The sequence below is a fragment of the Columba livia genome, chromosome 4, assembly GCF_036013475.1.
Source record: "Columba livia isolate bColLiv1 breed racing homer chromosome 4, bColLiv1.pat.W.v2, whole genome shotgun sequence".
NCBI lineage: Eukaryota > Metazoa > Chordata > Aves > Columbiformes > Columbidae > Columba > Columba livia.
The window spans coordinates 6,110,812-6,122,739 of NC_088605.1; the positions used below are offsets into that span (position 1 = coordinate 6,110,812).

Genomic DNA, 11,928 nt, shown 5'->3' on the forward strand with positions numbered 1-11,928 from the left:
TTGTTTATCATTATGGTCTGACACAGTTCTCAGAGGTAGCACTTGTTGAAACCTGGGCTTCTGAAAATGCACTTCTAGTGGAATGAAGTTCTGTAGTATCGATCTCTCCATTTTGTTTTTCTAGCACTGATTGGCCGCTCAGTTCTCCCAGTCCGATGGACGTTCCATCGTTTAAGATCAGAACGGAGCCCTTTTCCACAAAGGAGCACATTGAAGTTATTGCCACTTCATCGGAGAGGGTAAGGTCTGTGGGAATACCTTGTGGTCAGTCCGATTCATCTGGAAGCCAGTTTTCTCCTCTGGAATTTTCTACCACGGACAACAGGGACTTACAGCAGTCAGAAGATCCACTATTAAACCTTCAGGACAGTGTCCTTACAGGCTGTGATGGAGAAGACAGTGCTGTCAACAAAAATGAGCTGGGTCGCTCCTTGGAAATCTGTTCTTCAGCTGTTCCTGTCATACACCTGAGGGAAGGGACTTCCTCTTCTATTGTCTTTGAGGATTCTGGTTGTGGCAATGTTTCTAGTAAGGAAGATAAAATTGATGTTTCACATGATGAAAGTCTTTCTGAGGATAAGGCAAAAATTACAAAGGAATCTGATAACAAGACATCTGCGTCAGGAAGCCCTCTCTCTGTTTCTCCACCAAGGCCAACAAGTTTAAGCCTGGACCTTTCTAAAAATATTACAGAAAAAGTCAAGCCCACCTCTCCAAAGGTGTATCTTTATATCCAGATGCAGCTCTGCCGGAAAGAGAACCTCAAAGACTGGATGAGCAGAAGATGCATGATAGAGGAGAGGGAAAGGACAGAGTGTCTGCAGATATTTCTGCAGATAGCTGAAGCGGTTGACTTTCTGCATAGCAAAGGATTAATGCACAGGGATCTCAAGGTTTGTATCCATAGCTTACTGTAACAAATGTGGTTTTGCTTTTTTATTAATTTATTGGCATGATCATCACTTGAGTGCCTGAACTTTGCAAATTCTGGTTGTAACTGGGTATCTCAGTGGCTGTGTCCCATAGGCAAATGTTTCCTGGTTTAGTACTATGAGGTTCTCTTTGGAGCTATTGTAACTTGAATGATCTGTGACCAGAGTGTCATACGGAAGTCTGTGGTTCTGTGACATTCCTGAAATACATGGACTGACTCAAATGGCATCACAGGGCAGCTGTTCCTCCACTGCATGAGAAACTTAAACTAGCAATTCCAAATTTCACAGGATCACAGAATGTCAGGGATTGGATGGGACCTCAAAATCTCATCCAGTCCAATCCCCCTGCTGGAGCATGAACACCCAGATGAGGTTACACAGGAAGGTGTTCGGGCGAGTTTTGAATGACTCCAGAGCAGGAGACTCCACAACCCCCCTGGGCAGCCTGTTCCAGGCTCTGTCACCCTCACTGAGAAGAAGTTTCTTCTCAAATTTAAGTGGAACCTCTTGTGTTCCAGTTTGAACCCATTACCCCTTGTCCTATCATTGGTTGTCACTGAGAAGAGCCTGGCTCCATCCTCCTGACACTCACCCTTTATATATCTGTAAACATTAATGAGGTCACCCCTCAGTCTCCTCTTGTCCAGCTCCAGAGCCCCAGCTCCCTCAGCCTTTCCTCACATGGGAGATGCTCCACTCCTTTAATCATCTTTGTTGCCCTTTGACTGCTCATAATAGTGCCAGGCTGTTAAGCTCAGTGTGAAGTTCTGTATTAAACTGACAGATCATGAGTGTGTGGATACAGGTAAGTATTTTTCCTATGTGGGAGTAATACGGCATGAGAGACAAATCGTGCTAAAATTATTGACTGTTATCAGTGACCTCAGCATGGGTATTAAAAACCCAAGTTAAAGTCTGTACAATAATCTGGTGGTGCAGCGCTGCAGGAAATCAACATTAATCATTCACTATTGCAGTTAAAGTCTTTCGTACAGCAAGACTTCTTGTACCTGACACAGATCAGCTGCATTTGCTTGATGGCATTTTTAATTAAGGTTCTTTACACAGCATCATTCATTGCAGAGCTGTGTGGCAAAGAAAACTAATTTGGAGCTTGTTGTACTGTTTCAAGTGAAGCAGGTAATTGGCAGCGTTAGGTTTACAGTTGGACTCGATGATCTTAAGGGTCTTTTCCAACCAAAGTGATTCTGTGATTCTAATTCTGGTATTTTCCTTCTTCTTTCTATAGCAATACTGTGTAAGAACAGCAATGTTACTCCTGGTTAAAGGAAATAAAAATTAAGTATTGCTGCTGTGGGATTGAAATGTGAACTGTCTCGGAGTTGAATTCTGAGTCAATGCGGCTTTCTGAAGGATTCTTCATCTTTTTAATGTCTGACAACAGCCCGTTAAGACTGGGAAAGGTGGTTTAAACCTCTGGCATTTAATGTAGCTGAAGTCAGGAGTAACTTTTTGTACATCGTCTTTTGCTTATGGTCATACCTTAGTGCCTAATCTTCCTGGAACATTTAGCACTACAATGTGCTACCAAATACCAGAATTTAATTAAAGAGCCCAGCTGAAGTTAGTCTTACAATAAGCTCTGAGAAAGGGATTGCTTTTGCCAAACGGCAGAGAGGAAGTTCCTGATTCTCTTTGCATTAATACCCACCTCAGCGGAGTAAATATTGAAATGATTATAACCATTGCTGTAGCTTCTCAGATGGTAATGATTTGGTATCAGTAGAAAGAAAAGCCACCTCAGATGTGGCAGTAAGAGGGGATTCAGATTCAGTTAACACTGACAGGATACATCAAATTAAAAAACTCACGAGCCCACCCAAGTATTTTCTTTCCCCATCAGCATTACACAATTACCTTGAACCAGTTATCTGAAAAATCTGTAGTCCTTGAGAAACTGAACAGAGATGTAATTAAATGTCTATAGTGATGTGTTGCTAGGCATGTTAATTAATAACTTGCTTTAACAATACTGTCAGTTGGGACTCTGCAGTCGGTGCTGAGGTCACTGTTCAGTAAGCTTATGTAGACTTTAACTTCAAACTGTATTAGTTTCAGCAGTTGTGTAGCATTTTGTTGGAGCATTTTAAAAGTTCAGTACTGGCAGCAATTTGAAGAAGAGATTTTATTTTGGAACCATTTGGAAAGGGTCTCCCTGAATGAGCAACTTCTGTTTCAGAAAACTTCCTATGCCTGTATAGATGTTATTCTTAGATCCTGGAACTTTGTCTGTTATGTGTTAATTTGGTCAAAACAAGAGCCAGTGTATTTGTTTCTTCTATAGTTTTCAGAAGCTCCTTGGAACACAGCTCACCTAATTTTGTAATTTGTCCAAGAGACTGGCCACGCAACCCTAATTTCTTGCCAGCACTAATAAGCAAATAACCTGCAAAGCTGTTTTGTCTTTGCTGGAGGCAGTTCTTGCTCCTATTGGCACCACCACCAACTCATTGACCTCTGAAATTAAGTTTGTCTGCATGCATATTAAAAGATTCAGGCAGATCTTTTAAATATTTAAATGAGCAGTGCACACTGAGATGCATTAATTAGGCTCCTGCTAATCAGAGATACTGTAATGACAAGACAGCAGGAGTTTGGGGAGGCAAGTGAATAGGTCACAGTTCAAATTCTTCTGAAGAAAATGAAGTACAGAAACAGAAGTCTGTCTGTCAAGTGAATTTACTGTTATTCCCAAGATAAGCTGTCAGTCATGCTTGACAGCTCAAAAGAAATTGAGTTTCATAGAACTGCATGAACAGTCTTGGATACACTTTGCAGAATTAATTGAATTAAACAGCAGTCTTCCAGATGTGTCAGCAGCTTATTCGTACCTGTGAAAAAATGGGAATTCTTACCCTGACTGAACAATCTGGAGAGAAATTTCTTTGTGCAGGTGGCAATAGAACTAAACTGGAGGGTGGTTGTATTTTTCTAATTTAAACCAAAATTGTGTGTATCTGCTTCAGGCATCCTCTTTCCCAATGGGGTCTTGGTGGCTTATTTTTGCTGGCAGTTTGCAATAGCAGAGGGCCCATTCTCCTTTATTTGTAGAAACGATACACCAGCCCATTCAGAGATCTGTTTTAAACCAGAGGAGTACAAGAAATAAAACATTCTGTCAAGAAGAGTTTTGGTCCGTGAAGCAAGATGGATCTTGTTGACTTGTTGTGCGTTGGTTGGAGGAGGAGGGCAGTGGAGATCAAGAAAACAGGATACAAATCCCCCATAGAGACGTTTGTGCCTTGAACGTTATAATTCAGATAAAAAGCTTATTAACCATGCGCATGTGCAGTCAGAGGGTGGATGCTGTGTTGATGCTTGAGGGAGAGCCTGAAGACACAATGGTGTTACAGGGTCGGAGCTTTTGTGCACCAGATGAGCTGTGACTCTGAAGGGTGTGACATTTATTACAGGAAAATATAGCGGGAGATAAAACCTGGCTCAGAGGCAGTTTTAGAGGCAGGATGTGGGCGCTGTGGAACTAACAAGTTATATCTATTTCTGTAGTGCTTATCTCAGCTTGAAAAAAGTCCTGTCTAGTTTCTCTCTTGCACAGAATGGGTTTGTCTTTAACTGAGAAGTTGGACGGACTTTGAAATAGTTCGCCTTTGCAGTCCTTTGATCTTGTGGAACAATTTTGCTCTTTATCTGTCTGCCTCCTCCTGTTCCAGGGTTTATGTCAATAAAACATGGACCATGTTCTACCAGCCTTAAAGGTTCCAGGAGCATTGAAAGGAGCTTGCCCAGCACCACCTACCAATCCTGAGCCCCTTCCCCACACACAATCCTGCTGCTTCTCCCCCCTTGCAGGATCAGTCTGTCCTTCCCAAATTTGTGCCTGTTTTTATTTGCAGCAGTCATGTTGCAAAGAAATAAGCATTATTTTGGCACGTGCTATTTATTCTTTCAGCCACAAGTCTCTTGAGAAGCCACCTGAAATATTTAACATTAGCAAGGGGACACCTCAGCTCTACTCTCCTTTATCAGTAGGTTAAGCTGGTGCTACCTGGCAAACAAGCTAAAGGAGGTTAAGCCAGATCATCACTGTTGTTGCTTTTGTGAACTGCAAAGTTCTTAAGCTTATATCCAAAACAAACTAAACTGCACAATAGCAACCAAAAGCAGACCTTGTTCCCAGACTTCCAGTGTATCTATAACTTAAGATGACATGGTACGTGCTGGTTAATAATACTGTTCTCTGAATTAGAATGAAGGGTTGTATCTGCTGAAACACAGAGACTTGTTTATTACTTACATACTTTTTCTTTTCACCTGTTTCTTAGCCTTCCAATATCTTTTTCACAATGGACGACATTGTAAAGGTTGGGGATTTTGGACTGGTAACCGCTATGGACCAAGATGAGGAAGAGGAATCAGTACTGACCCCAATGCCAGCCTACGCCAGGCACACAGGACAAGTAGGGACCAAACTCTACATGAGCCCAGAACAGGTTTGTGCTCTCTGCTCTAAAGCTGCATTTGGTGGTGCCTGGAAGACACTTGAATTCCCGGGAGCTCAAAGATCAGGCACTCTTAATAAATTGTTGCAATCAAGTGACTTAAATTCTCTCTCATCAAAGTAGAATTTTGAACTAAATTGCATTCCAAAATTAATATTATATTTATTATAGCAAAAAGTGGCTGATTATGTGTACTTGCGTGCATTAATTTGCTTTTAATGTAGTAGAAAGATAACTGTGTAATATTCAAGTTAATTGAGCAGGGATGCACTATTTTGCATGAGGTTTAAGTAAAAGGAAACGTTTCATATTACAGTTGGGTCTGCAAAGAAGAGCTGATGAACAGGACTGTGCTCACTCAGGTTCATTTGAAATGTGCCAGTGTGTCTGTCCTGGAGTTTTCAGCTCTGCATGGGGCTAATCCTTCCATATGTTGACTTGGAACGGGGTTGTTTACATTGTACATAATTCCATACAGTGAGTAGCTTGATTTACCTAACGCTGATTTTGCATTTTCAGATCTGTGGGAACACCTACTCGCACAAAGTGGATATCTTTTCTTTGGGACTGATTCTCTTTGAGCTGCTTTATCCTTTCAGCACACAGATGGAGAGGGTCAGGGTATGTACGGTATCAGATTACCCTCAGTTTGATCATTTGTTTAAAATAGCTGTTTGCTTCGTGAAACACTTGCAAAGAGGCTCTTCTCCATTTTGAAAAAGTCTTGCAATTAGGAGCACAACTTCTTTATCAGCCTTGTACAGACCCCCTGAATCACTGAAAATAAACTGCAGTCTTCCTAATGTGTGCAGTTGAATTGAGGCCTTAATTTCTTTGCAAAGCTCCTCTGTTGTCAAGCCAAGTAAGAGAAACTATTGAACTAGGCTATTTAAGAACTCAAGCAACAAATATAGCTTCTGACTTTAAGCCTACCAGCTTGTTTTTCATTCAGGAATTGGAACCGTGCTGTGCATTTTTATCATTTCTTCCCTCGTTTGCATCTGCAGTGCTTTTTCACCCAAAGCGCTTAGTGAAAAATTGCTTTTCCTATAGTAACTTTTAGTTGTGTCTTGCTCAGCTTCAAGCAAAATCTTCCCAGTAACTGATGACTTTCATTGCATCAGCTGGGAATCTGGGAGGTTTGATGGTCTATAATAAGTCATCCTCGCTGTTAAAATGTGTATGAGATCCATCTTGCTCAGGAACAAGTTCAGAGAGCACAGGGGCTGTGGCCAGAAAGGTTTTTCCTCTTGTATATGGTGACCAGCAACCTATGCAGGACAGAAAGTCATCGTAAGCTGTATTTATCATTTAAATAGGCTTTGGGTGTTTGAATTCTGGATTGGTTTTAGCAGAGATTTAAAAGGCAGCTTGAACCACACCTTGAATGCAGCCTGACAAAATGCTTCACCTATGCTGGTGTCACATTCTCTTGCTTAAAATGCGCTGGCTTTTCCTGGTACAAAAGCGAATAGTCTAGAGGAGGAATGATGGTGCTTAACTTGAACCCCAGTTTCAATTTCCCTAAATAAAATCATTTTTAGTGAGACACATACCTAGTAAAGAGCTATCCCAGATTCTCAGCATCTCTTGCAACAGTGACTTCAAGCTTCCCTCTACTAAGTTCTGTCATGAGTGTAGAAGCAAGGCAAGTAATCTGAGTGAATCCTAAATGGCATCTAATTCTGATCTTCTACTTCATAAGAGGGTAAAGGCAGTGCCCTAATTTGCCATGATTATCACTGTCATTGTACTCTTTGATTAAATCAGAAAAGAACCCATTACCCCTTTACTGCCAAGTTGTGGAGTTTAGCTACTTTAGTAGTTATTTCTGAGTTGTTACACTGAGGTTTTCATTGGCATCAGCCAAGCATTAGCACTATTTGCTGAAGCAAAACATGCTCCATCTGAGCAGGTAGACCAGCAAATTCCAGGAACCTGTGACAAAGGGCTGGAAGAAACCGCAGAGGAGGAGCGCGAGTCTCAGGCTGTTGGCATTGGTCTGTGGCTGTGCAGTTTATTTCCAAATTAGGTATTTGAAAACAGATCACTAGACTGAATTGGTAGAGAATGATTACTTGAAACTCCTCTCAAAGAGGAGTTTGACTATTGCCCATCACTGCTAACTCGTCAGTTTTTACTTTCAGTGAAGTCATAATGAATTGAATATTCACTTTAGAATTCTTATACTCTGCATTCAAACTTTTGCAAAAGGAGATACTTCCTAAAAGAAATCAAGTGCTGAATATTGCCTTTATACGCTAAAACCATGCAAAAGCGGGTTGCTGGAAATTGTAGAACCTAAATTGACAAGATAAGCTGCTGCAAATAATTGCGTGGCTGAACATGGGGAAAATTATTGTCACTAGATGGAGCCGGTGGGTGGGTTATGGAAGAAGTACTGAAGGAGACAGGTGCCTGCAAGGACACAGAAATACACATTAACCACTTCCCAATCTGCTGATAAATCTGCTCCTTAGTCCATAAACTTCAGAAAGAGACCAGTGCTTATGTTGTTAAGACGGAGCCAACTCATGCGTCTTGATGCTGGTGTAGATGATCTTGGGGACTATGGGCGGTGTGGGGATTTACTGACTTAATTGAGCCCAAGTGAGAAAGCACGAGTTTGTGTCTCTGGCTGATTGAAAACTGTAGAGATCACAATCACAATTCAGTAACACGATTTTTAGTGCAGGATGCACACCCAGGGAAGCGGCAACTTGCCTATTTACATCTGTTGTGATTTTTGACCGTCTTTAAACTAAGTTGTTTTCCATCAGGTGGATTTGTTTGCATATATTTTGAAGAATAATAGAGCAATGCTACTGAAGAATGGTATTCTGGAAAAGTTACATGTTTTTCTTAATATTTTTTGCAGACATTAAGTGATGTTAGAAATCTGAAGTTTCCACCATTGTTCACTCAGAAATATGCACATGAGGTAAGTATATCTGACACTATTAATTGTAGCTTTTTCTTTAATTATTGTAGCTTATAAAATTTGCTTTCCAATTGCTTTGTAGATAAAAATTGAGGGGGAAAAAAAAAAGCTTATTACGATGCATTTCTCTATCCCTGTGCTTTTCTACATTTCAAAGTTATAACATTACAATAACATGGATGATGATAGTTTTGCCACAGTTTATCTCCAGTAACGACACAGTATTGCCAGGAATCACTTTTTCACTCATCTCACGTGTATCTTAACATGATTTCTTGCTACAAATCCCTATTCACAAAGTGCAGAGTTGTGGATGGGTAAAGGGGAGGTACAGGTAGGATCTCACTCCGGGAACTGCATCTCTCACATGGGAGGAGCCACATGAGCAAATTGTGCTGGGTTTTTGTCCCATCTTTAAAGTGATATGATTGCAGATAAAGGGGAGGTGATGTACAAAACCTCACCAGTAAAAAAGCTGAGATGCTTTCAAGTTTTATGGTAGTTTCAGCAGCTAAGCCCAGGGTTTCTCGCTTTACAGCTGCAGGCTGCCCGGGGGAATGTGATGTGCTGCGCTCAGCTGGAGCAGGACATTAATTCTGATTAAATTTGAGATAAATGTTCAAACCGCTGTATATTTAAAGGAAAACCTGTAATTCACTGTGAAAAATTACAACGTGGCTTGAACATGAAGCTAAAAATTACTCATAAATGATATGTCATATGTTTCTAAATTCTTTTGATTGTAAATTAATGTAAAAGTTTTATAATTCTATTGAATCTTGGGTCAGATTTGATTTTCCAAATTGACTGTAATCCTTGTCAGTACAGACAGTTTACGGGATGTACTTTCAGATGTTCATTTTCAAATGTTTAATGCACTTCCCACTACTGTGCCAAAGCACTAATACCCAAATTACTCAGAAAGCAACTGGGGGGACGTTTTCCATTTGTTCAAACAGCCCAATTGAAGTCAGAACATGAAATAAGGAAGAATTTATGGCTTGGTTCATGTAGCACATTGTGTTTTCTTTCAGTACACCATGGTGAAGGACATGCTCTCTCCAAGTCCCACTGAAAGGCCAGAGGCTGCAGCAATCATAGAAAATCCTGTATTTGAAGACTTGGAACTCCCACCAAAACCAGTGCTTAGGCAGAGGTCACGGACAATGAGTTTATCAGGAAACAAGCACTCGAGACAACCAAGCAAATAATTATCCTCAGGATCACTTCTTCCACTCGGCAGGTTTTACAGGGATTGTTCAGCAGAAGGATCCTACGATGCAGAATGTCTATCTTGGCAACCGTTTACTTTAACTTTTTTTGCCATGTTTAATGTATAAGACGTATTGGGCAGATTTTTGTTTACTTTGACAGCCAACGAAAGCCAGTAACCACACTTGTCACATTCCATTTTTCTTACCTTAGCTCTCCCAGGCGGATGCATCCAGCTACTGTGCTTACCACTGTTGTGCTCCATTATCCTTTTTTGGGGGGGTTTGTTGAGGTTTTTTTTCCTGAAGCTTGTAAATGTCAGCTTGCTGGGTAAGTGAGAGATCTGTAACGTGTAAATAGAATTAAAATACTGTATTTTTATAGAGCAACTTACAGTCTCTAAACCTAGTGAGTATCCATCCGGGTCACTTGCTCTTTGGTGAAATGAAGATGATTTTGAAATGAATGACGACTCCCATTTTTGTCCCTGGTGGGTAAACAGAGAATATGCACTATTTTTAAAGCAAAAAAGTACCACAGTTGTACATACTGTCACTCTCCATAGCCAGGCATTAGAGGAAATCATTTCATACTTCTGCACTATAGTAGATCTTAGGGAATGCATTTTATACAGATAAACCTGTAGAGAAGGAAAAGGAGCTTTTTGCCATAAAAAGGGGAGTTTTACAGGCAGCCTTTGGAAGAGCCATAGTAAAAATTATGTACGAAAATGTTGTGATTCTGAAAATTTAAACCTAATGAAGTCATACGTGTCGTATGTAATCTTGTAGATTCGTACTTTTTGAAAAATCAACTGGTAAGCATTTGTGTAATCTGCTAATTTAACTGCCTAATGCCATGCTTTTCTTTCTCATTGTAAATACGTTATTTTTTATTTATAAAATACAGAATCAATCCATTTGGGTTGGTGGTGTACAGAGTGCACTTGCTATAATTGTTGAGTGCATTAATTATTGTGACTTCTTTCAAGTCTAAATGATTTAATAAACTTTTTTTATTTATTAAAAAAACCCCAAATAGCTGTTGTTTCTGTCCAAAACCTGCACCGGTGCATGCTCTGGGTGGCAAAAGTTGGAACAGGAGGATGGGTGCTGCATTTCTGTCACTTGCTTTGCTTCCCTGTCACATACTTGCCCCGGTGCATGTAAAGATAAATATGCTGCTCGAAGTGAGATATTACCTGAAAAAAGAAGGGAACGGAGCTCTTGTGAACTGAGTGGATTATGGAGGCAATCTCTCAACTGTTAACAAAGAGGAAAGCCTTGAAGGGATAGTTCTTAGGCTACCAGAACTGCTTTTGCTTAATGCATTTTCTTGTTTTACAGGCTTATATTTTTAAAGTCGTAGCCTCTGAAATCAGTTTCTTAAACAGATGCTGGATTCAAATCCGTTGGACTGAGAGGTGACACTGTGATGAGCAATTAAAGCAGCTGACACTCTGCAGCTTTATGATAAGGCAGAAGTCTTACAAAGGCAGAATCTACAAAGATTGTCTTCCTCATGCTGTTTGATAACTCTCCTAGATACTGGCTCGGCCAGTTGAAGCCTGGATGCTGCAGTGAATATTGGGTCAAAAGCAGAACTTCATCAAGCTGAGCTGGGTTAAAACAGAAGAGAGTTAAGTGTGTTCTCTTCCCTTGGATTCTTCCTCAGCATCAGCTCTAAACGCACAGTTCTGTGGCCACATTTGAAGCCTCTCTGGCTTCCCTGCCAGTTCAGTGATGACAGGTGGAGTGCAGGAAATTAAAAGTATTTGTAAGTTGCTGTGCATCTGTGCTGGGTGTTAGTTGCCTGTTCAAAGGGCCCTGCGGCATTTCAGTACCAAAAACGGCATACACGTTCACACCAGGGCTGTGTGTATTCTGGGATGCTACACTTGCTTTCAAAGGCATGTACAAACCCCACCCTGTGTGGTGCATCCCCAGCTACAAAAGCACCTGGACAGGCTCCGCTCTGCCTCAGTTTTTACTTCTCTTCACCCTTGATGCTGGAGTGTGCTGGCCCTGTCTTTGCTCCTTTTTGCTCCACGGTTTGAATGCAGAATTCTTTCTCGTTGCAGAGGTGTTCCTTTCCCTGCCTCTCACAGCTCCACTTGCTCTGCCCCACCAGTGAGAGAAGAAGACACTTCTCTGTGCCATGAAACATTCACCTGGGCTTCAACAACCCCATCAGCTCCAGGGGCTGTTTTACCAGCTCTTCAGAACCAGACTGCCCAGAAGCACCTAGCCTGTTGTCTTCCTTCTTAAAGTCAAGTTTAATTATACTATATTTCCCTGTTCCATCCCTGTCCTTCTGCTGGATGTATGGAATGGCTCTGCTGGGAGGACAGACAGAGAGG

The 11,928-nt window shown here is 41.0% G+C and overlaps 1 protein-coding gene across 2 annotated transcripts in view; it reads left to right on the top strand.

Moving 5' to 3' along the window:
• The window catches only part of EIF2AK3 (eukaryotic translation initiation factor 2 alpha kinase 3), a 44,212-nt gene extending 33,612 nt beyond the window's left edge, over nt 1-10,600 (top strand). For both annotated transcript variants that reach the window (XM_065060253.1, XM_013369533.3), the window contains exons 13-17: nt 125-893; nt 5,240-5,407; nt 5,936-6,037; nt 8,295-8,357; nt 9,392-10,600. In XM_065060253.1, the coding sequence (XP_064916325.1) occupies nt 125-893; nt 5,240-5,407; nt 5,936-6,037; nt 8,295-8,357; nt 9,392-9,568 (1,279 nt within the window). In that variant the 3' untranslated portion in view covers nt 9,569-10,600. The remainder of the gene's footprint in view (nt 1-124; nt 894-5,239; nt 5,408-5,935; nt 6,038-8,294; nt 8,358-9,391) is intronic.
• The last annotated feature ends 1,328 nt before the right edge of the window (nt 10,601-11,928 follow it).